Here is a 26,469-nt window from a genome sequence, read left to right on the forward strand (position 1 = left end):
TCCATCTTTTATTAATCACACCCTGAGACACAGAGAGAGAGTATATCTGGCAAGTTCGCTCTGGATTGTTGGGCATACCAGCCCATACTGAAAAAGCCACAAACGTCAACTAGTACCTGACGCGTATCACTATTATGTCGCATTACAAGGTTAGTACTGCTCTCCTTATCATAATAATAATAATAATATCGTTATCGGGATGACCCAGAGCATGAAGCCACAACGGTCAGTGTCTATCTACCGTGCAATACCTTGCAATACATGCATAAGAGCCAACGTAACCAAGTAAGATTTAATCAGCTGAGGCCAGAAAGGAAGATATTAAATATTACAAAGTCCGTTTATGGAAGATAACTGAATGAAAGACAACACAAGTAAGTTGCTGAAATCTAGCCACGTGGAGACACAACACCCACGTGCCCATAGTAGGGAACGGCACATCATTGATTTTGAGCACCCTGGATAGCCTTATGGCTCCTCTGCCGCAGCCGCTGGTATTCCTCAGTTGTTGAAACCTGCTTTAACACAATAAAACAACACACAGTCACACGTCGTTGATGTTTTGTGTGTTTAACCCATTGAACGCTGATGACGTCTATAGACGTCATTGAAAATGCCCCCCATGCGCGGGATGACGTCTATAGACGTCATGGGATATATAGTGATTTCTGGCACTGTCTGATGTGTAAAAGCACTGATAGTCAGTTGGATCATGATCCTGCCTCTTGTACGATAGGTCGTTGGTACGGATCCCGCTTGGAAACACTACGGGTCTTTTTTCTTCTCTTTTCAGCGATCTTTCAGCTGCAATTTCACGCATTTGGCGTATTTCACGGAATATGAGCAAACTTGCGTCCCCTATTGTGAGGCGCTGTCCTTTTTGGAGACTGTATCGATTCTGTCACCCTGTGGTTGATAGTCTTGGCAATCATTTCCAAAATATTTGAGGACCCCAGTTGCAAGAACCTTGAGTTTTAGAACTTGCTATTGGCCCTGTTTTTAGCATTTTATATGCAGAGTACCATAGGCAAGGCCCAGTAGCGCTGAATGGGTTAAGTAGACAGACATTGTCATATAAACAGGCAAACATCTGGTAGTAGAAGGGAGTCGAACTCATGATCTAGTCATATCTGCAAGAGTAGATAAACAAGAGTGGGGCAACTCGCGGATGGGTAGGCCCATGGCGGAATTTTTTGTTGACGTAATCTTTTCGACGACGCACGCGCTGCGAGTCTTTCGGAAAGTTTTCCCTCGTGCTCTTGGCCGGCTTTACATTACAAGGTCGGTGCCCAGCACGTGCACTCACACTGCTCTGCGGCAAAATGCGCGTTCTTCTGAAAAAAAGGTGACGTCAACAAAAAATTCCGCCGTGGACGGGGGTATCTGCAGATTATGCAGGAGAGATCCGGAGTTGCACACTCTTGTTTATCTACTCTTGATATCTGTAATTACGACTCAGGCTTCTGATTCACACGGCTTTCCTTGCAGGCTGTAGAAAGTCAAAACATTTCCAGCGCATAGTCTGAGATTTTTGTCAGCTGGGATGTTTGGAAAGATTCCTCTCCTGCTTCCTACACCAATCAAGGACTATGCAGGATAACCTGAACTGTGCATCAGAATTTAACTACTTGTACATCATTGTACTTCTTGGACATTGATTTGCCCATAATTTTGCCAGTGGAAAATGTCAGGGGCAGTTTTACATCCACAAGCAGAAAACCAGACCTACATGTATGCATACACAAGGAATCAGTCACTGTACCCACACTTTTCCCCTTCTTGCTTCACCCATGTCCCCATTTGTGCCTTGTACACTCGTACTTGGTACAAGTGAAATTCCTTCGCACCTCACAAGACCTTATGGGCACGTAATTTTGCCAGAATATTTTCGTTTATGTTCTGTGTGGTTATAATACTAGCACCTGATGGTTTATTAATCTCGTGTTATTCGTTTTCACCCATCAGTGACGATTTTACCCTGAAGATAAATAATAAATAAATTTCACGGTTCGCGTGAGACTCCGCTGAAAGCCGAGTTTTCCGCATCCGCCGTGGGAACGCCGCCACCCTCTAGGATCAAGGCGCAGATGCAGCGCCTAAACGGTGGGAGGTGAGTAGATCAGACCCACCACCAAGTGGTCAAACACCGAAATCCCATTAGCTGTATCCGTTCCACAATATTGTGTTGCATTGTTTAAAAAACAGTAGCTGTATTCGTGTTACCCTCGTGCCAGGCCACGAGTTCCCAATTAACTGTGGGTCGCAGCACGGCTGGAAAAATTCCTTCCGCTTTCAAGCAGGACTTGAACCTGGTACCCTCTGTTTCTCAATTATGTTCTTAGACCATCCCACTATGCCTGCCTGCAGATGCCTGCAGACCCTGAACAGGCTGAAGATAGTCACAAGAAAACGTTCAACCCTTGCTACATTGCCGTGTGTGTGTGTGTGTGTGTGTGTGTGTGTGCGTGCGTGCGTGCGTGTGTGTGGGTGGGTGTTTATGTGTGTGGACATGATGGCACAGTTAATTCTTTCTATAGCGTTGCTAAGTATACGAAAAATCAGTCTTACTTGCAGCCCCCGTCGGTGCTCCGGTTGGCCATCCTGGCTCTCCTACTGCTACATAGTGGTAGTAGAATTGCGTTCAATACAAGGAAAGAAGGAAGAACACCAAACATACAAGAGATGAAACTCGGAGATGCAATCAAAACCGTGAAAATTTGAAATAGTGTTATCTAAAGAAACTCTATGTGGACGTATCAAGGTTGTGAAAAAAATCAACTCTAACCCTAGACGAATACTTTGAAAAGTGTGAAGTGCGCATGAATGATTCACGCTGAGACTTTGGCACGCCGAGAAAAACAATAATTATATTAACCGGAATTGAGCGTGGCCTCATTCTCTTGGCAGCGAAAAGAGCATTTCAAAGAGCCCTAGATTGTCAGAATCAAGCAAACAGAACGTAAGTTATGGTGGAAATGGTGGAGTGAACTGCAATAGAGTACTTTCACGCGTTCAGTGGCACCTCAAAGGGTCAAGTAGAAGTAAAAAGGAAACAATACCGGCGAAAACGGAATTGTTTACTTTTTACTTCTAAAACATGATGGACGATGGAGGCCAGCTAGCTGCCTGCAAGGAAAGAAAAATTCTCTTAGCGAATTTAGCACAAATACCAGCTACATTTGCAACAGCTGCAATTTAAACTACTCGATTTTTACATCTGCTTGAAGACATTCAAGTATGTACTGGAACCTGATGCCACCGGAACACAAAGCGTCTTCCATCACCAACAAAGACAAGAGCAAATGATTTTTACGATTAGTTGAAACCGTAGTAATTATGTTAAAGATTATGAATGTAATTTCAAATTTGGACTTCACGGAGAATTTCAAAGTATTATGAAATTAGAGGCTACATGCCACGTGCTGCTCTGTCCCGGTGGTATGACTGATGATTTTCTCTTTCTTTCATATCTGGCTTGCAAGTGTTGAGTTTCGGAGAGAAAAGAGCAGTACGTGGCATGTGGCCTCTAATTTCCTAATATTATTAATTAAAAATGGCGACGTGGAGACAATAATCTTAATAATGCAATGAATATAACTAAATGCGCACTCATATCACAACCATGGGGACGAATAATGTATTCCAGAACGTTTTATTATCACAATTATCAATGGAATTCGTGACTAAAGAGAATGATGAAACTACAATAGGATTTATACACTTGGAGTGAAACAGCTATAAATCCTATTGTAGTTTCATCATTCTCTTTAGTCACGAATTCCATTGATAATTGTGATAATAAAACGTTCTGGAATACATTATTCGTCCCCATGGTTGTGATATGAGTGCGCATTTAGTTACATTAATTGCATTATTAAGATTATTAATGTACTTCAAAGTATTGCTTTAAATCCTAGTGCTCACAGCGTTTTCAACTTCATTACGCGGGCCATGCATGTTTGTTGACTTCCGGACTCTACACAAAAGATTTAGGCAATGATTATAATTATTATTAGAATAGTTCGTATATTCAGTGATTACCCCTCTTGTTCAATGATTATAGCAATAAATAGGATTAAATGTGCACTCATAATAATATTAAAATAAAACAATAGTGCACATTTAATCTTATTTATTGCTATTTTGCGACTATTGTCTCCTCGTCGGTTGTTTCAATGATGATAGCTTGGCATTTGGAGTCTTGGACTTTGACCTTCGTCACCTTCAAGTTCTTTAGATATGCCACCTTTCTATGTAGACAGTGCACAATTGCGTCACCTTTACCCTATAAAGGTACTCATTCTTTTGTCTGGGAAATAAAAACTACAAACCTGAAGCTATTCTTCCACATCATCATCAATAAGTTCAGAAAGTGGTGGACATCACGCAACTGCATTGTAAACGGGAGAGCTTGGAAGCTCAGGGCCCTACGCTATGCTTTTTTGCCTTGATGACCTAGACAAAAAAGCATAGGGATGTTATAAATTCTTATACGTTTCTACTTTGTGCTTTTAGACATAACCTGGGATTCGAACCCGCACTATCGCCCTGCATGCATCCCCCGATACACTTCACATACATACTAATTCTTCCAAGTTGCTTCACGTTATGATCTTGTATTTGAAAGCCCTATTTGAATACCGGTATGCATTTTGGCCAGCTGTCTTTGATTGCACGGTACGGGACAGGTACGGGACAGGTACGGTCGAGGGTAATACGACACCATCTACGGCCTTGATGACCATGATGACGGCAAAAATGAATAGGGATGTTATAATTTTTTCAATTTTCCTATTTTTCAGGCATTACCTGGGATTCGAACCCGCACTATCGCCCTACATGCATTCCCCCATACACTTTGCTAATTCGTTTCAAATTCAATGTATCCCTTAGTTGTCGTCACCCGTCCTCTATAGTTTTACCTCGTTCTGGCGCCCATTTCCTTAAATCCCCTCTCTTCAGTTTATCTGTGGAATGGAACAAACTTCCAGAACACATCCGCTGCGTTCAGTCCTCTGTCAATTTTCGCATTGCTCTAAAGGCTCATTACTCTCAGCATAGATATTCTCTGACTGGAATTCCGAACTTTTCCGTTTGAGAAATTTTTTTCCTTGAAATTAATCCTTGCTGTTTTTTTTTCATCTAAATGTCCCGCTATTATCTGCAGAGGTGATTTCTTCCCTCGTCGATTTCTTTCCTGCTTTTATACCTCGATATTTAGGTACTTGTTTCCCTTCTTCCCATGCTTCATCTTCCACTCTCCTCTCCCCATTTCCCCATTTTTCTTGCGATATTTATGTGGGAGACTTCCGTGATAAGCATCCATTTGCTTTTGGAGAATCCTTTTAAATAAATACAATACAATACAATACAATACTTCGCATTCATACTCATTCTTCCAAGTTGCTTCACGTTATGATCTTGCGTTTGAAATAGGCCTTGGCGGATAATGCTCGAAAAGGTGGCAGATTCTGCTTTTTTTGCACCGAAATTGGCAGAACCATACAAACCTTATGGCGGGCAATTCCTCGAATTCTGCTCCATTTCTTTATCCACATACCAAACATGCATGAAACTTACCAGAAAAAGTACCTAATTCTGCCAATTTTTCTGCCGGCATTATCCGCCAAGGCCTAGTTTGAAAGCCCTATTTCAATAGTGCGGCCAGCTGTATGTGGCCAGCTGTGTTTGATGGTACGGTACGGTACGGGACAGATACGGGATAGCGCCAGGCGTGACACAAACACGCAAACACCAAATTAAGGCTGTGTTTACATGAAGCGTTTCAACCCGGGTTGAGTTCGACCCGGGTCAGATTTCAACCCGCCATGTGCACAAAGTGAATGGCGCGTTTACATGACGCATTGCGCTTGACCCGGGTTGAAATTTCGCCCCGGGTTGATTTCAACCCTCCCCCCAAGGGGAGGGTTGAAATCAACCCGGGTCAAGAAAATCGTACAAACGTACTTCTGTGCGTATCTCGCGCCAGGTTTGAACAGCACTGCAGATGCAAATTTCGCGCGAACGGATTCACGTGACCATACAGGACTGTAGAAGTGGACTTTTGGCGGCATATCAGTATTTGACCCGGGTCAACTGTCTTCATGTAAACGCTCACCTCTTTTGTCTGTCGTACAGACTTTCAACCCGGGCTGAACTCGACCCGGGTTGAAATTTCTCATGTAAACACAGCCTAAAGCTGTCTGGACCCTGGCTAGCGCCAGACGTTACTGAAGTAACGTCCTCTGCATAGCTACGGGAGTAAAAAGGGTTTGTCAACTGACAACCGCTCTATGTATATGTTATCGCATGGTTGCAAGGGCCTTATGGCATATTATTGCCCCGAGAGGTTAGCCCGAGGGCCGTAGGCCCGAGGGCTAACCTCGAGGGGCAATAATATGCCATAAGGCCTGCAGCAACCATGCGATAACACATTTATCACATGGCCCACAGAGCAGACCATTGGGCTGCTGTTGAAATTAGCCCAAATGCCAACACATTATGACCACAATGTATATTGATGTGCTATCATTATCAAAACAGGAAAAATGAAGATATTTCTCCTACACCCTGACAAAAAGTCTGCTGCAGGCCATCAGAGAGTATACAGTGCTGAAAGACGGAGACAGAAAAAAAGTGCCGGCACCGCATCGTCATAGCAATAGACATGGCAACGACAATAAAATACAGCAGAATCATAATTTCAGTTGAATAATTAAGAGTGCTACCACAACGAGTTTCTTCATGTTTACATGTGTATCAGGAAGTGGTCAAATACAGTACTGCAACAAGTGCAAGTATTTGACGACTCCCTGGTGTGTAATTCTGAGGACAATTTTTCTTCTTTTTTTCAGCTCCAGATAGCTGTATTTTTCATTGCAAAACATTCCTGAATTGTTGTGTTTGTTGTTCAAGCAAAGGTGAAGGCAGAGGACAGATGAGCCTGGTAAGAGTTTTGCGTGGCACATAAAGACCACACACAGGCAGTGACTTAACTAAAAAAGTCTTTGCGAGGATTTGAAAACGCACGACGCTGAGTTGAATTTGTGTTATTTCAAATAATTGTTTGTGATCACAGTACCACTTCGAGCAGAACTGAATCTTATCCACAAGCTTACCGACGGTCAGGCTGCCAACATGACTGAACAAATGATCCCTGCAAGCACCACACGGCAGACGTCCGAGGCCATGTCCATTGCCGGGATGTCCATCTCCAAAAAGAATTCCATCTTCGTCTCAATGCTACACTGCGACTCGTCGTGGAGTCGTACAGTCTACAGAGTCGTCGTAGTCACGCGATCACTGAAATAAACTATTTTTTTGCGGGCAAATAAACTATTTTTTTGCGGGCAATATCGCATATTATTGCCCGCGGCGCGAAAGGTGCTGATTCGCTGGAGTACGGGCAACAATCACGTGCCATGTGATAATTAGTTGTTATTCGCTTTTGGCGTATGCGCTGGATAAAAATTATTTTATCATCAATAAGGACTCCGAAATTCATGAACTAGTCTTTGGGCATTCTCTTCAAATGAATTACAAGCCAGCAGAACCAATGAAACATAGGGATAAGTAGCATCACAAGGGTGGTAAACATTACAACTAGGGGATAAATTCAGGGAAGAATTTATGCACAGGGGGAGATAATAAAAAGGGAAAAGAGGGAAAGAGAAGGTTAGGATTGAGACAAGAGGAACTAAAACACACACTGTGTAAATTAAAACAAGAAATAGACGGTACACTAACTAGTGGGATCTGGGGTGTCAGAAAACAACTTGAGAGATATTACATTTTTCTTTTGTTTACACAAAGCCCAAAGGTAGCTGGGCAGTGCAAATATATATATATATAATATATATATACTTCTAAGTAGCTTCTAACACTTTCATATGGGCGAGACCACGTACACAGGTTGGTGACAAAAAAGAGAAGTGGCTATCGGAATACCCACGAACACAATCAGATTTCGCATTACCTGATCTACAGTGCGAACACTGCTGCTGCTACTGTTTGTAATACTGAGACAGGCGTATAGACTGCTTTCTTCCAAAAAGGCTCTCTCTCTCCCTTGTTTTTCTCGAATGGACGTGTCATTGCATCAGCTGCACAGCCTACCATTCAGCATCAGTCCTCTTGTTTTGTATTTGGTCCATGGCTTGCCATCCTACGGATGCGGAAAACTCTGTTTCCAGCCGAGTCTCACGCGAATTGTGTATTTCTTTTGCCAGCAGCTTACCCTTGCAAGTAACAGTCATACGTATGTCCAGGACTTTTACTGCTAGGTGACTCCAGCCTATCTAGTCCGCTCAGGCTATTGTTATCCTTGCAGAATGTGGCCACTCAGCATGGTGGTTGTCTCCGCAGGGTCAGCTTGGACTTTGTGAATATGTGTGCCACTGCAGACATTCTCTGCCCATCCCTTGGTGGAGATTTCGCACACTGCTATGATTTTGATGTGCTGGCACCGAAAGGTTTTCAAATGCTTTGATCTGTGCGGCTGGTCAGCAACGGCACAGTGTCAGTATTGCCGACTGTCCACTGGTATCATGTGTGTGTGAGCGCTTCAGCTGGGTCTACACAGAGCATTGTGTCCTCTCTTTAGTGGTCAAGTGCTGATACAATGTATGGCATCCCTACATCCCCTATGTTTTGTCCTTTTGCTTCATCTGAAAAGAGTTCATCTTGAAGCAGTTCATCTGAAAAGAGTTCATCTTGAAGCAGTGCATCTGAAAAGAGTTCATCTGGAAGCAGTTCATCTGAAAAGAGTTGATCTGGAAGAAGTGCATCTGAGGAGATTTCATCTGGAAGGTCATGTGATAAATCTGGAAGAAGTTGAAGGCTGACGATGCCAATTTTGTTTCATGTGACTTTGCTGGGTGCTGTCATCGAGTTCAACTTCTATGACCTCATTTCATCACCATATTCAGATGTCATCACACCCAATGGAAATGCTTGAGAGGCATCTGCGCACTCAGCTGTGGCTAGCGTACTCCAGCGGAATACTAGTAACACTTGCTGACATCTTGCTCCAATCTGGCAGTGCCATTGGGCACCATCTCGCCTGCTTTCATTCGGGCGGAGTTGCTGCCGTAGCATTTTGTCCGGCCGATCCTAGACTATTTCATGCGGGTATGGATAAGGGCCGCACCCTCTTTAATAGTCAAGATCACGTCCATTCTAGCCTTTTCTGGGTACATGTGTAGTATCCCTGACTGTCAGTAATCACACAGCCAAGTCTCTACCAGTAGTTACATTGTAGTTAACAGGTACATTCTATCTAAGTGCTTCTCACGCGCAACCACTTAGGACTAGATAGCCCTGCTTGCAAGACCGGTACGGCATGACCTATCGCAATTTTTTTATTTTATACGAAAGTCCACTATATTCCCAAATATGTGCGAGAAGTGGTGGCGGGGCCAGGCTGCTCTGCATTCATGCTGTACTAATACATTACATTGATTCCTGTATAGTCCGTTCCCCATCACTGACCCTCTTGATCCCTTGCGAGATTCCTTCCCGGTTCTAGGCATCCAACAGCTTTCTTCCCCGAATCCATGTTATTGTTCAGCCCTAGCTCACACACATTCAAAGGTCTTTTTCCTTACTTGTAGATCTTTCAACAGTTGTCTTCCTAGTAATCTTTTGCCCTCGCTCCCAGCTGCTCTCTCCATCTGGCCTATATAAACCCATCATTCTTTCTCATTGCTGTGTGGAATTATGAAGTGAAGAGTCTAAGCCCAAGAGCTTGTTTTCCTCCCGCTAGTGCTGTCAGCCTGTATCACTTTCTGTTGTAAGCCCAAAGTGCCTCAGACACGAGCAGGCTGGCAGACACTTCACATGTCTGTGCGTCTCCCATGCAGGGCCAAATCCTCACCGATTCTGAGTAGCTAAAATCCTTTTACCTTCTTTTGACACTCCTTTTCACTCCCATTTTCTGTTTTACTGTTTGTTCTTCTCTGCTGATCTTCAAATCCCCCCCCCCCTTCTCATTAATTTTTCATTTCACCCCTGCTTATGCTTTCCCCTGGATATAGTTCACCTGCCATTGAAAGAAGCCCAGAAGCTCTGGTTGAAGCCATCTCAACCCATGCTAACCCGTTCGTTCTGTGGCCTATAAAACGCCTTCCGCAGAGGAGACGGCTTACCACCCACACGTGGACTAACAGTGAATTCCAGTGCCAGCCTTAATGACTGTACGACTGTTTAGAGTGCAGAGTAGTAGTCCACTGGCATTTTCATTTTGATTTCATCGTCGAGTTTCATCCCTTGTATCTTTGGTTTTCTTCCTTCTTTCCATGTCGTATTATTTGAATAAACTCGGCTTGAGTAGTCCACTGACTGCTAGAACAATGCACGCGTACACATTTGTGTACAAGTAAAGTGTACAAGTTCGCATTGCCCAGACAACCACAGTATAACATTTGGACCCCGATCCAGGTGTCTGCCCACCCAAGTCCTTGGTTTAGGAGTGTTTCTTGTTTAGTCACGAAGGCTTAGTGAGATCCATCCGCCACCCCCCCCCCCCCGCTCCCCAGCACCCCCCCCCCCCTCCGCAGCACCCCCACTCCCCCCCCCCCCCCGCCCCCCCCCCCTCGCCCCCCAGCCCCCCCTCCCCCCCCCCGCAGCACCCCTAAGCTAGCCCCAAACTGATTACAGCACTGTCCTGGCGATTCATTAGTCTTACTTGCAGGCACGATAGATCATCCTGGTTCTGCTGCTGCTGCTGCTGCTGCTGCTGTTCTTGCTGATCTTGCTGTTGTTCTTGATGTTGCTGCTGCTGTTCTTGCTGATCTTGCTGTTGTTCTTGATGTTGCTGCTGCTGTTCTTGCTGATCTTGCTGTTGTTCTTGATGCTGAAGTGCCTCCAGTTCGGTGAATGCGAGCTGCATACAATCAGTCGTGTACATGGCAACACTACAGTGTGCAGACTGGCATTCAATGTTTCCCAGACTGCTGGTCGGTTGAGCGTGCAACGCACCAGCAGCACCGCATCACCCCCTGCTAGCCCATGTGGATAGCTGGCAAAACCAATGCCTCCCGCAGAACACAAAGATCAACCACCCCTCACACGGACTCACAATGAAGTCCACTACCAGCCATAATGACTTTAGTACTGTTTAGACTGTCGAGTGCGTGGTAGAAGTTCACTGGTTACTAGACCCATGCATGCGTACACATTATATTGTGTAAAAGTAAAGTACTTGCAGTCCATTTCAAAACTACAGACGCCCAATTTGGAAAAAATGTATGCACAAACTGATCACAGATTTTATGTGGTATAGATGCTGGCATAACGGTTTTTGCCTAGGTACGCGTCTATAGTTTGAAATGGACTGTACTCAGTAGTTCACATGTTCTCATTGCCTAATCTCAACGCACCAACAGACAGCAGATAGCACACGTACTTTGCTGCAGAACAATAATGTAATACAATCATGTGGCCACATACAAGCACCGTATTTTCCGGAGAATAGTGCACACTTTAGACGTACAATTTCAGGCACCAAATCGCAAGTGCGCACTATGCCCCGAATATGAAAGTGCCTGCACTTCGACCCACAGTTTATTGGGAACTCGTGGCCTAACACGAGGGAATCATAGATGCAGTGAATTTTTCGGTCTTTGACCACTTTGTGGTGGGCCTGATCTACTCACCGCCCACTGCCTAGGAGCTGCATCTGCGCCTGGGCCCAAGAAGGTGGTGGCGTTCCTGTGGATGCGGAAAACTCGGCTTCCAGCCGAGTCTCACACGAACCGTGAATATTTTTGCACTTCGAAAAGCAGTAAATGCATCAAACTGTTCAGAATTTAGTTTGCTACCTCAAACTATATGACTGTGTGCATTTGTATTATCTACTGCCAGCTGCCAGGGTTTATCGGGTGTTAGCGGCCGTCGTAAGTTCCCTTCGGGAACGGACACGATAATTTTTTTTATTTTTTTATTTTTTCACTGCCAGCTACACTGCTAATGTATAATGGGTACGATACCCCTTTGGCAGCACACGCATTTTACGAACGTAATTTTATGATACGATTGGCACACCATAGACTGTACTGTATTTATGATCGATAATGCTCTTAAGGGGGCAGCCTACCCATAAATTTCATATGGCATTCAATTGACCGTAACTTTGGTGTTTCTCAATGGATTTGAGTGAAATTTTGACCACACACTCCTGCCACTATGCTGGCCCTCAGGACATGATTTACAAGTTCTTGCGCCTCACTGACAGGCTTTCCAGGCCGGAAAAACTCAAAATTCCGGCATAGTGCCACGGTGTGCGAGCCACCCAGGAGCCAAACAAATGCATTTACAATTATTCACATTTTCGTGCTCATTCTGTCCGTGCGCGGGACCCAAACCTAGAACAAGTCCAGAAGCAGCCATGGGTGATGGGGTAGGGCCCCTCAACGAGGCCCTGGAATCTGTCACAACAGAACGAGTGGGCGTTCTCTCACACACTCACACAGACCCAAGTCAATTTTTGAATTTTTTTAGGTTTAGCACGTGCTACGAGGTCGTACCTTTGATACAACATCCAGTGCTGGGACCTCCACAGCAAGCCATTTCCACAGCGCTGCACACCAAATCCAGGATACCCTCAGAAACCGGCAAAGACTACCACTCACGTTTCACTACTGCCTAGTACTGAATCCTACCTGACTTCTTGACACGACTCAAACTTGCCAAAGTCACTAAATCAACGTCAACTACAATAATCAAGCCACATATCTGCAACGTCACGAGGGTGCTGGCAAAAGTCCTGCTGCACGGCGGCGGGCTTCACCCGCCGCCGTGCAGCCCAATACGTGGCTCAAAAACCTGATTTTTTGGACTTAGAGCAAAATTCTGCACACTTTCACGTGTTTCCATGATACGACAAGGTGCGCACGGTCTGCTCACATTCAAATACAGTGCTGCGAACAAATGACAGCGTGCAACAAAAAAATCTTTCCTTGCAAGGGCACATTTTCGGCCATAACTCTTGAACGGCCGGTCAGATCGGGACACAATTTTCAGAGAATTTGCAGCTATTCATGCTCTTTCAACTGACATAGCACTCAATATGAATTTACAAATTCGATTTTTCAGCGAATTTTTGGGTAGTCTGCCACCTTAAATCTAGGCTGCACATTGAACTCTGGATGTACTGTCTTTATGATCAATAGTGCTCTTAAATCTAGGCTGCACATAATACATGTACCTGTAAATTGAACTCTAGATGACTATTTATAGGTAAGTGCATGGCAGGGAGGGCCTTATGGCTTGTTAGTCCCCGACAGGTTAGCCTGAGGGCCGTAGGCCCGAGGGCTACCCTGAAGGGCACAAACAAGCCATAAGACCCTCCCTGCCATGCACTAACTATTTTAGAACGAGGTTACATGCATTATCTCACTTCCATCATGCTTGTGTACCATTATATTGGGTAGTTTTGTGGTTTGTGTGCAGAGAGACTTGGTGTGGTATGAAAGAATATTTTTTCTGGTAAGTTATGGTAACTCAGCACCACTTAGGACTACTTAAAGTAAAATAGAAGCAAATGAAATGCTGGGCTCTTATTGCGAGCTTCATTCTTATTCATAGCTTGTGGAGCTATTTAGGGGATTTGAGAGCCCCTTGTCGATACCTATAATGACTTCGATCTTTGGTTTTTATAGGTTTCCGCAAGCTGTTGACAAAGGAAATTCGTACAGATGAAAGAATACGGGAGGCAAAAACCGTACACACTTCTGAAATGCGTAGCTTTTAGTTGTACACCGTCCATTTTATGCAGAGTTCATTATCTGCACCGTACTATAATGCATACAGGGAGTTGTACGCACCAGTTTAGAGTATATTCAGCGGGCTTTAAACTAATCCAAGGCCCTCGACGCGTCATCAAGAGTAGTAAAATAACGATTGAGCGGGCTTTAAACTCTGATAAGGCCCTTGGCGGGAATGTCGCTGATTGGTCGTTTCCTGGACAACGAGACAGACCTCGTTCTAAACTGTCTTTATGATCGATAATGCTCTTAAATCTAGGCTGCACATTGAACTCTGGATGTACTGTCTTTATGATCAAGAGTGCTCTTAAATCTAGGCTGCACATAATACATGTAAATTGAACTCTAGATGACTATACTGTCTTTATGATCGATACTGCTCTTATCTAGGCTGCACATTGAACTCTGGATGAACTTTGAATTGCGAAAACGTTCTTTAAAGAATTGGTGGGGGTATGTAATAGTCGGGTGGGCGTTATACTCCGGCAAATACGGTAATACTTAGTATAATTATTATACCGCAGTGACGCACATAAAGGCCCATTCGCTTATGAGTGAGTTTTGCGTTATTTGCTATTTTTTGCGGGTCGTTTGTCTCACACCTAGGGCTAGGCGCATGCGCTTGAGTTACCAGTGTACCGGTACCTTGCATAAGTATGCACATATTGCAGTACTGCAATGCACATTGAACTATGTGAACATGGTGTTTTCGTGGTGTCTGTGTGTCACGGGATGGACCGCACTTTGGTTCACGTATAACTTAAGCCCATGCCGTTATTTGTGAGGGTGTGCTAATGCCCGGGTATAGGCACATGTGCTTATATGCGCGTCGCTACGGTAGACAATTCCCTGACCCAGGTACACGTACATGCACAGTGTGTATGTGCCTGCCCAAGTCCTTTGTTTTAGAAGGCCTTTTCAGGCAAGAAAGTTTAGTGCGAGCCACCAGCCCCCCCCCCCCCCCCCCCCCTTACACACCCACCCACAACGGATTACCACACCGTTCTGGCGATTCATTCGTCTTACTTGCTCCTGGAACCATTGTTCTAGTTCCTGCATCTGTTGTTCCATCCTCTGGCGCCGTTCTATCTGCTGAGGCTGTTGTTCTGGCTCGGATTCGTGCTGCTGCTGCTGTTGTTCTAGCAGCTGCCTTTGGCACTGTTGTTCTCGCTGCTGACGCTGTTGTTCTCGCTGTTGCTCTCGCTGCTGGCACTGTTGATCTTGCATTTGCTGTCGCTGCGGGCGCTGTTGTTCTGGCAGCTGGCATTGGCACTTTTGTTCTCCCAGCTGACGCTGTTGTGCTAACTGATGATGCTGTTGTTCTCGCTGTTGCAGTCGCTGCTGGCACTGTTGGTCTCGCAGTTGCTGTCCCTGCTGGTATTGAAATGCTAGCAGATCGTATTGGTAGTGCCAATGCAAGCGGCTCTGTTGTTCTTGCTCTTGGCGCTGTTGGTCTTGCAGTTCCTGTCGCTCCTGGCGCTGTTGTTCTAGCAGCTGGCATTGGCACTTTTGTTCTCCCTGCTGAAACTGTTGTTCTCGCAGTTGCTGTCGCTGCTGGCACTGTTGTTGTTGCTGCAGGTGCTGCTGTTCTTGCTGCCGGTACGTTCGTTCGTGCAGCGGCTGCTGTCGTTCTTGCTGCTGCTGCTGTTGTTGTTGCAGTTGCAGTTGTTGTTGTTGCAGTTGCTGTTGTTGTTGGTGCAGGTGCTGTTGATCTTCCAGCAGCTGCTGTTGTTCTTGTTGCAGGCGCTGTTGTTCTTGCTGCTGGAGTTGTTGATCTTGCTGCAGGTGCTGCTGTTCTTGAAGCAGGTGCTGTTGTCCTTGCTGCTGGAGTTGTTGATATTGCTGCTGCTGCTGTCGTTGCCTTTGACGTCGCTGTAGTCCCTCCCGGAAGCGCTGAAGGAGCCTCCGCCACCACTGATGTTGTTCAGGTGTTAAAAGCTGTTACAACACGATGGAAGGACATTCGTTCAAATGTTTTTGATGCTTTGTATGTCACAGTAGGCAGTGGCTCACCTATCAACAGTCAGAGGTCTAGTGGGGAGTAGAATTGATGCTCTAGTTATAAAGAGGCACAAACATATTATGTTTGTGCCTCTTCCGTGCTCAAACTGCTGTCCGTGTAGGCTGTAAAGAGTTGGTACATTTCCAATAAACAGTCTGAGGTTTTTTTTCGGTATTTTCGGAAGGATCACGCACCCGCTCCATCCACCAATCATGGATTATGCACCAGCACTCGAATACATAATTGTACTTAGAAGAGCAGCTAGAAGTACACTCTTATCGAGTCTCCTATCTGGGCATCTCTGTCTCCCTGGCAACCTGTGCAAGAGATTTAGTTGAAATATTACTACTCTTTTGCGTGTGGAAACAATGGCGTTATGCCGCAGATCTCCGGCACTTCCCCAACAAAATATATTGAGAGTTACAGAATTACCAAGATCCAAATCTTGGAAATTCTGTAACTCCCATGCAGTGCCTTGTCCCCGACCGGTGACGGTGACCACACCTCACACAATGCTCGACGATTGCTCGTCTTGTTTCTTTCTAATGCTCCATAATTCTCTGATGCTTGGATAGTGTCATAATATAATACAATAATATTCGCGGAATCCGCGTTAGCCTGTCCCCGGGGAAAATCACGATTCCGCGGCCGCGTTTTTTCGCGATTTTCCTGCGTTTTTTGAACTTTTTTGTTGCACTACACGTACACACAGTGCACTGTTCGGTCTGCAACGTCTCATCGTGGCGGCTTTGTACTCAAATATGACGAGTCCTTACACCAGAGACTTGTAACTGATTGATTTCACGACATACTCACTGAAAATTGCCTCATATCAACTGCAAACTTGCCGCCGCGAGATGATATCAATAATATTCACCGCATATTTACCGCATATTTACACCGCAAATTCACCGCAAATTATGCCATATTATGCCGCGTTTTATGCCGCGACCAGGCAGGCACAGTGGGTTGGTCAAAGACCATGATTGAGATACGAGAGGTACCTGGTTCAAGTCCTGCCTGGGAGCGGTTTTTCCAGCTGTGCTGCTACCCACAGTCAACTGGGAACTTGTGGCCAGGCACAAGGGGTACATGGATGCAGCTAATGGGGTCGCTTTCGGCACTTGTGCCAGTGGTTGTGAGACTTACCCACTCACCCCCACCGTTAGGCGCTGCATCTGCCGCTAGGGTTTATCGGGTGTTAGCGGCCATCGTGAGTTCCCTTCGGGAACGGATACGATAATTTACTTCTTTTTTTTCTTTTTTTTGGCCGCGTTTTTGCCGCGTTTTTTGCGATTTTTTTCCGCGATTTTCCCCGGGGACAGGTTAGCATCACTTGAATGTTCAGAAACACACTAAGTAGCCTTCGCTTCCGCAGGCCACCACTCGACACCGGCGGATTATGCCGGCATAATTATTGGCATACTTTGGTGGTTGAACATTTGGAGCATAATTTGGCATCCTTTCGTAGGTGGGAGCATAACTACATGATTGTACCACAGTTCTACTTCAAGAAGTAGTATGTAGGCTACACAATTGTGCACAATGCACCTGATCAATGGCATTATTCAGTGCTGGTGGTCTGCATGGCAAAGGGCTTGGAGGTCATGCAGATAGTGTTTTCAATGAAAAGCAGGGTAGAAATCACGACAATACAGTATTGTATGCTCGAACTCGTCTTCTTCAAAGTTCTTTCTCGCGCTGATATAGTACATGTAGCAGAAGATGCGAGTGAATCAGCCTTTATTAGATATCCTGGGGCGGACGAGATAGTGACGGGTAATCCGCAAAACTCCGCGTACATGTACATTAGACATCCTTAGCAAAAGTACGATAACGCTACCTTTTACGGTACTCACTCCCAGCCGTGACACAAGACGTTATTGGATAACGGAAAAACGTTACAGAGCTCAAAATAACGGGCCGACGTTCGTTATGGAAATTCTGCAAAAATGCAAAAACTCGCATTGTTTTGTAACTGGCGGGAGATAAAAAAGCACTTGCAGATCGAGATGAGAGTCGAGATTGCATCCTCTTGTGACATTTAGCTTTTTGGCGAGTTTTGCCTTTCAGTTGACAATGTCTGCGTCCTCTGCTTCGTGCCTTTCTCCCTCTATCCCATCTGGGAAACAAAGGACCAGTTCCACGGCACTCCTGAGGAAGAAATTCATCAGCCTCTCCCAGACGTGCTGGAGCTGGAGAACCCTTACAGTCTTCGGTGCTGCGTTTAGGAAAGGTTTTCCAAGGACCTGGGAACAGCGAAAACTCATTTTCGCTGTGCTTTTGCTATTCCAGAGTAAAAGACCTCGCCAAGGTATTCTTTCGGAACGACAGCAAACTAATCCCTGGTTCAAAATTTTGAATTTCCCGCATCTGTTGACACGAAAATTCATATCGCCATGGTTGTCACGACTACTTCGTCTCAACTATAACCAAGAGTCCATAACCCCCCAGAGTGTGCAACTCCAGGTTGGGGTCTGGCGCAACGAAATCCAAACATTGCGTCATCCGGTCCCCGGGCAAGCATGGGCGGATGGGGCCATATCCCCATGTGCATATCTGGTACATCCGGCGGGGGTTCCAAGTTGAAGGTTGCTTTGAAGCAAGCCACGGAAGTGTCACGTAAAACGTTTGCTGCACGCGCACGGGCTATGCAGTGTCAGCAGAACGGCTTTGATTTCACAGTCACAGAATTTTTTTATTTGAAGAGAGTTTCTCTGCTCGTTATCTGAAAAGCTTGTATTGGGAGAGTTCGTGACTCCGGGATAGCAAGAATAGGCATGGATATAGATTTACAAGATTTGATGGAAATAGCTCTTGGCACACGGCATGAAGACAAAATATATTGAGAGTTACAGAATTACCAAGATCCAAATCTTGGAAATTCTGTAACTCCCATGCAGTGCCTTGTCCCCGACCGGTGACGGTGACCACACCTCACACAATGCTCGACGATTGCTCGTCTTGTTTCTTTCTAATGCTCCATAATTCTCTAATGCTTGGATAGTGTCATAATATAATACAATAATATTCGCGGAATCCGCGTTAGCCTGTCCCCGGGGAAAATCACGATTCCGCGGCCGCGTTTTTTCCGCGATTTTCCTGCGTTTTTTGAACTTTTTTGTTGCACTACACGTACACACAGTGCACTGTTCGGTCTGCAACGTCTCATCGTGGCGGCTTTGTACTCAAATATGACGAGTACTTACACCAGAGACTTGTAACTGATTGATTTCACGACATACTCACTGAAAATTGCCTCATATCAACTGCAAACTTGCCGCCGCGAGATGATATCAATAATATTCACCGCATATTTACCGCATATTTACCACAAATTCACCGCAAATTATGCTATATTATGCCGCGTTTTTGCCGCGTTTTTTGCGATTTTTTTCCGCGATTTTCCCCGGGGACAGGTTAGCATCACTTGAATGTTCAGAAACACACTAAGTAGCCTTCGCTTCCGCAGGCCACCACTCGACACCGGCGGATTATGCCGGCATAATTATTGGCATACTTTGGTGGTTGAACATTTGGAGCATAATGTGGCATCCTTTCGTAGGTGGGAGCATAACTACATGATTGTACCACAGTTCTACTTCAAGAAGTAGTATGTAGGCTACACAGTTGTGCACAATGCACCTGATCAATGGCATTATTCAGTGCTGGTGGTCTGCATGGCAAAGGGCTTGGAGGTCATGCAGATAGTGTTTTCAATGAAAAGCAGGGTAGAAATCACGACAATACAGTATAGTATGCTCGAACTCGTCTTCTTCAAAGTTCTTTCTCGCGCTGATATAGTACATGTAGCAGAAGATGCGAGTGAATCAGCCTTTATTAGATATCCTGGGGCGGACGAGATAGTGACGGGTAATCCGCAAAACTCCGCGTACATGTACATTAGACATCCTTAGCAAAAGTACGATAACGCTACCTTTTACGGTACTCACTCCCAGCCGTGACACAAGACGTTATCGGATAACGGAAAAACGTTACAGAGCTCAAAATAACGGGCCGACGTTCGTTATGGAAATTCTGCAAAAAAGCAAAAACTCGCATTGTTTTGTAACTGGCGGGAGATAAAAAAGCACTTGCAGATCGAGATGAGAGTCGAGATTGCATCCTCTTGTGACATTTAGCTTTTTGGCGAGTTTTGCCTTTCAGTTGACAATGTCTGCGTCCTCTGCTTCGTGCCTTTCTCCCTCTATCCCATCTGGGAAACAAAGGACCAGTTCCACGGCACTCCTGAGGAAGAAATTCATCAGCCTCTCCCAGACGTGCTGGAGCTGGAGAACCCTTACAGTCTTCGGTGCTGCGTTTAGGAAAGGTTTTCCAAGGACCTGGGAACAGCGAAAACTCATTTTCGCTGTGCTTTTGCTATACCAGAGTAAAAGACCTCGCCAAGGTATTCTTTCGGAACGACAGCAAACTAATCCCTGGTTCAAAATTTTGAATTTCCCGCATCTGTTGACACGAAAATTCATATCGCCATGGTTGTCACGACTACTTCGTCTCAACTATAACGTACTTTGTGCTAAGGGAAAAGTTAGCTTGAACGATCTGAAGTAAGGAAAGGTTTGCGTTTACGTTAGCGTATTTTTAGTTAAGGATATCTATTATGCATGTTACGAAGTCATGACCTCTGGACTTTAGCAGCCATGACTGTGCAGGCTATGGATATTGCTCTAATAATTAAAAAAGAAGAAGAAGAGGTATAGTTGATGTTCGGTCATGATGGAAGGAGAGGTGGAGCTACGGGAGAGATGAGCTGATTATTCGCAGGTTGAGGGTGACGTCCATTGGACGAGTATGACGATTACGAAGACAGTTGAACATGATAATTTTCAAAGGTAACTCAAACTATTTTGGCAATGAAAAAATATTTTTACAAAGCAGTCAACGAATGAATAGAAGAAGTATGTTTTCTCCTTTTCATGTTGATCTCTAGCATGCACGGATACCTTGGTATGGGGATACTCATGTAACATTTCGTTGTACTTATGGCCACTTGCAAGTACGAAAAAGGCACGATTTTCTCAATTTTGAGGCTCCACAAGTACAAAAATGTGATATGTATCCCCGCGTGCCAAAGCATAATAATTATGAAGATTTCGCGAGCATAATGAGAGATTCCATGAAAGCATAATTCCATGATTTCGCGAGCATAATGAGAGATTCCATGAAAGCATAATTCCATGATTTCGCGAGCATAATGAGAGATTCCATGAAAGCATAATTCCATGATTTCGCGAGCATAATCCGCCGGAGCCTAAGCCTAGCCACCACTATGCCTTTACACCTTCAGTGGCGAATGCAGACCTCACAAGTGAGTCAGGGGAGAGGAGGCGAGTCTCTCAACCAATCAGGCGTGTAACGGCCCATAAGGCATAACCCTGTAAACTGCACCCTTGTTATCCTCTCTCTCTCTCTCTCTCTCTCTCTCTCTCTCTCTCTCTCTCTCTCTCTCTCTCTCTCTCTCTCTCTCTCTCTCTCTCTCTCTCTCTCTCTCTCTCTCACTCACTCACTCACTCCTTTTTTTCCCGGTTGCCGTGCTTGTGACTTTTTTTCCCTGCCGCCGTGCTCATATTAGTTATCTAACTATCTTCTTCTCTGTTCTGTTTGTCCGCTTATTTTTATATTTTTTTCTTTTCTCTTATTATCAGTGGGACCATTGTCATTAGGTTTAGGTCTGTTTTGGAACTCCACTCTAAATAAAGCCAAACAACAAAAACAATAACAACAACTCACTCCGAGCTGTGAGTACCCAGTTGACCACGCGTGGGTGTCGGCGCAGTTCAACACGCGTAAAAAGTCTTTTTACACGTTCCCTGCTGCCAGTGCGGGTCTCGAACTCCGGACCTCATGATTCGCAGGCAGGCCAATGGGCCATATGCGTTGGTGCATCATTCATAATGCCGAATATAATGCCGGCATTATCCGCTGCGGCGCTCGACCTTACGGCGATGAATAGATTGTACACCTTGCTCCTTACTTTTGGACCTTAGCCTAGCTAGGTTCCGGATTCGTCTGATAATCCGTGTACAGTGCGCATTGCATCATCAAAATGACGTCAACTTGAAATTCTGTCGGGACAGCACCCATAGTGGAGTTGCACACTCTGGGGGGTTATGTACTCTTGCTATAGGCCTAGGCTTAGTGGATCCAAAAGTAGAAATCTGACGTAACCTTACTACTCCCTGGCCGTTTAGACGTCATTACTTTCGTAGACTGACGTCACTGTTTCGTGACAACGCGTAGTATTAGTGCTAGTGTACTAGTAGTAGTACTTGGCCAAGTGCCGACTGCCGAAGTACTTAAGTGGTGACAAACAACGACCGTAACGTCGCGTCATCTGTACCTGCACTTCAACTACTTGTCCTGTTTCCAGTGGCAGCACCATGCATGCAGTGAACACAGCTACAGTAAGATCGGGCGCCGAAGAACACCTCGCCGAAGAACACCCAGGCTGGAAAACCGGCAAAATTTAAGAACAGTCCAGGCTAAAATTATCAGATTTAAGAACACTTTTAAAATTTGGAATTTCCACATGAGTGCAGTATTTAACTGATCGGCTTTGAGCTCGCCACAACACCTGTACATAATAATAATAGTAATAATAGTAATAGCACATGCACAGTATTACAGGAAGCTCCAGGAGTTGAGTTTCAGCATGCTACATGTACATGTATGTGTACAATGTACTTGAAGCATATACATGTACATGTATGTAAGAATCTGGACAATAACTTGCTTGAAGTATTTATTATGATTATGTACAAGAACATAGAGACAGCATATACATTGCATTTATGCATGCCGTGATTGTCCATACAGTACCATCATTGCAGGTGGAGCTCATGGCATCCATGTACAATCAACTCTCAACACCAGATGACGTTCTGTATGTTCATTGTCCATCCTCCTCACCACTAGCCTCAACATCCGATGCAACATCCTCATCGTCCCCTTCCACCCACTAGTTTAGAAGTACTACATTGCACTACATGTACATGTACAATCATGTACATGACAAACGTCATGACGTCACTCGACTCGCCGCGCGCGTGTGAATAAGAACGGTCTGGCTAGAATCAAAAATTTAAGAACTTTCCTAGGCTGCGCTCGAGCCCCTGCGTTCTTCGGCGCCCGATCTTACTGTACATGTAGCTACAGCATCATTTTGACTGAGGAGCGCGAGCGAGAATATTATTATTAAATTTTATTTCAAATTTGCTGCTACTTGTCGCCGAGTTTGTAGTTTTCGCTGGGTGTCTCTGTTATTTCTATCGCAGCCATCTCTGATTTCTTTTGGTTCTAAGACCAGCCACCTCTGGGCCCGTTGCCTTGTCCAGCGGCAAGCGAAAATCAGAAGTCCTATTTCTCAGGTGCTGGTGAACACTCCGCGGGAAAAACACTGCACGATGGCTTGAGCGCGAAGAAGAAGCTTCTTGAAGTAAAACAAAAAATTGAACTCGCCATCTTGCACCAGCGCGCCCCAGTCAAAGGGATGCCGTGACTGGAAACACGACAAGAGCAGGTGACCCAACTTTTGTTTGTCACCACATGTGACATGGCCTTGTACACTACGCACAACTACGAGCTTCCGGGCTGCGTCTTGACGTCGGCACTTCGACAGCAAATGTATACAAAATTAATGTTTTGGTCTAAAGCAGGACGGTTGCATTGCCTGCCTGTTCACCTCGTGATGTTAAAACAATACTATCGTAATGTATACAGCATCACGATCACGAATTAGTCAGTCATGTCTATCCGCACAACCTATTAATAACTGTATTCCTGATGTTGACGGGTACGTAGGTCGAGATCGTAGCGGTAAAATACTTTTTTCCGAAAATGAAAAAGGATCAAGGAACTACAAGTTACGATACTGTCCACTAACACCACCTGTTGCTAAACAATCAGCTCATGCGATAACATTGCACGACACTGACCGACTGTACTGACGTTCTACAACTAATTGGCTAACAGCTCTAGCACATCTTGGATGCACACTCCAACAGCCTTCCAACTATTACTTGGAAGGTTCTAAGTTATAGAAATAACATAAGGAGGGGAAGGTGAGCGAAACCAAGATAAGCACGAGCTGGAAGTCTCAGCTGTAAAGTTTTAAGGCTGTTGGAGTGCGCATCCAAAGAGCCGTCGGTCAGTGTCGTGCAATGTTATCACATGAGCTGATTGTTTAGTAACTGGTGTTGTTAGTGGACACTGGACGGTATAGCGTAACTTGTAATTCCTTGATCCTTTCTCTTTTGTATAAATTAATCCTTGGCTTTCCATCCGAGTCCATACCTAAACTGAGTTTGTGAACTCCAGGTCAGGGATCGAGTCTGGACCAATGTTGCTCAAACCCCTCTCTTCTACTTATAAAGTTGCCTGAATCGTCCGAAAGCATTCTAAACCAATTAATCAATAATAATTCTTACCACCATGTTGTCCTCTTCTCCTTCCATAGAACGTCGTCTCTTTCAATGAGGTAGTAGTACTTATGAAGTTAGTTGTGGCAGCACATCAGGAAACAGCAGATTGCAAATCAGGAAACACACTCCGTTTTACTACTGCTAGCAGTGTCAGTTCAACACTACACTGGTGTAGAAACTGCTGCTAGCGCATTCTTATACATGTACTACTGCTAGCGACTACTCAGTAAATACACAGCGGATCTACTAGTGCAGTAGTACGAAGAGCTCATAACTCCCAAGAGTGTGCAACGCCTGATCAGTATCTGTCTGTATGGAAGCCCGCTCGGCGGAATTCCTTCATTGCGTCATATTTGGTGCAGTGCGATGAGTCATGCCAATGAATTCTTCTAAACTTTGCAGTCAAACCGGGATGCTTCCTCAGGGTAAACTGCCTCAAACTGCGATTCTGGTGTGAGTTCCCAAAAAGAACTTGAAGAAGCAAAACAAAGCGCTCGATCCTAAAAAACAAGACTATTTTTCCATGCCAATGCCCGCAATGGCAACTCTTTGTCGCCTTCTGCTTTCGCCAGTGCAGTGCAGCCAGGTCTCTGAAGTTCAAAACCTTTTTTTTTCTCGGCATATTTCCGTGCTTCCCTTGAATATATTTTCAAATGATTGAGGGAGTTGAGAATGCGTGGAAGGAGCATTTCTCGGCTGAGTTTCACAGCTATCAGATGTTTATCCTCGACAGCAATGCAAAATCTGTTTGCCTCGCCAGTTGGCACAAGCTACACCTTCTTCTTGTCGTTGATGTCCAGGGATTCTTGGAGAAAGAATTTGTTTTTGATAAAGTAATACTTGTACGTCCCACCGGAACCGTCTTCAAATAGAAGCTTCGAAATGTCAAGGCTATAGCCTTGAGTTTAGAGAGGTTCCGGGTATAGTTTCCAGAAATCGCAAGGAACCTAAATTTTACCTCGGATGACAAGTAACAGTTGCGCATGACGTAATGTAGGAATTTCGCGGAGCGCTGGGTGACTGCCAGTTAAGTTGCACACTCTTGCTTGGGGCCAGTTGGGGGTTATGAACTCATGATGTCATTATTATTTATGACGTGCAACACGGATTTCGCCGTCCCAGATCTGACAAATGCGCACTATTGGGGGTTATGAACTCTTGGTAGTACTATACTAGTACTTCGGGTTCTTTCAAATAAAGGTTTTGAGTAGTAGTCTTTCCATCGTCATCATAGCATTGGGCATGATTGCCCGTTTGACTTGCCATGTAAACTAAAAGCAATAGAATAAAAAATACTCCTGGCCGGCATGTAATACACGTCAGTGGAATCACGATCACCCATGGCCCAGTACCCTTGTGCGCATACTTAGTACATGGTGCACCCCGCACTACAGTCAACACTCTACACTCTACAGGCAGTCTACGCAGTCATCATGGTCAAAAATAGGGATTCACTGGCCAGAAAAATCACTTCAAATAGCTGTATGGTGTAGACCAGGCTGAATAGTGACGGTCAATTCTTCAGCCTTGCAAGCTGTTGAATGGTGCAATCCCAGCACAAGTTGCTATGGCTTCTGCCGTAGCATTGCTATCATCGCCTCCGGCGATGGGCGTCAAAGGTCAATACATGTATGTAGTCATCATATGATGAAGTCATCACGACCCTATTTTTTTCGTTATAGGCTTATTAGGGCTGACACCGGGTTTCACGCTAAGTCTGAACGTGGGTGGTTAGCACTTCTCCTCCGCGCAAGTCAAGTAATGCGCGTAAATACATGACTGTATAGCACCTTCTTGCATCTGGTGCATGTACATGTGTAGTGGCTAGAGTCCAGCGGATAATGACGGTGGGTCCAATGTTATTAGGCATTATGCCTGTTTTGAACCAGGCAGGCACAGTGTGTTGGTCAAAGACCATGATTGAGATACGAGAGGTACCTGGTTCAAGTCCTGCCTGGAAGCGGTTTTTCCAGCCGTGCTGCTCCCCACAGTCAACTGGGAACTTGTGGCCAGGCACAAGGGGCACATGGATGCAGCTAATGGGGTCGTTCTCGGCACTTGTGCCAGTGGTTGTTAGACTTACCCACTCACCCCCACCGTTAGGCGCTGCATCTGCCGCTAGGGTTTACCGGGTGTTAGCGGCCGTCGTGAGTTCCCTTCGGGAACAGACACGATAATTTACTCTCTTTTTTACCTGTTTTGAAGAAGTAGCGACGACCCGGTGTACTATAGTAGAATGACCCCCCAGCAGATGGACCCCCGG

The 26,469-nt window shown here is 45.1% G+C and overlaps 1 protein-coding gene across 2 annotated transcripts; it reads right to left on the reverse strand.

Annotated features, from left to right (window-relative positions):
* LOC135817135 (putative uncharacterized protein DDB_G0271606) lies at window positions 1–24,338 on the reverse strand. Of its 2 annotated transcripts, none has more exons than XM_065330258.1 (5): window positions 24,213–24,338; window positions 14,790–15,701; window positions 10,685–10,882; window positions 2,569–2,616; window positions 1–515 (listed from the first exon to the last, which is right to left on the reverse strand). In XM_065330258.1, exons 1-4 carry the CDS (start codon window positions 24,237–24,239, stop codon window positions 2,611–2,613), a joined length of 1,143 nt encoding a protein of 380 aa, XP_065186330.1. In that variant the 5' UTR covers window positions 24,240–24,338; the 3' UTR covers window positions 1–515; window positions 2,569–2,610. The 2 variants fall into 2 exon arrangements, with proteins under 2 accessions (XP_065186330.1, XP_065186329.1); XM_065330257.1 differs by having other exon boundaries at window positions 1–518.
* Between the last annotated feature and the right edge of the window lie 2,131 nt (window positions 24,339–26,469).

This window comes from Sycon ciliatum, chromosome 5 (assembly GCF_964019385.1).
Source record: "Sycon ciliatum chromosome 5, ocSycCili1.1, whole genome shotgun sequence".
NCBI lineage: Eukaryota > Metazoa > Porifera > Calcarea > Leucosolenida > Sycettidae > Sycon > Sycon ciliatum.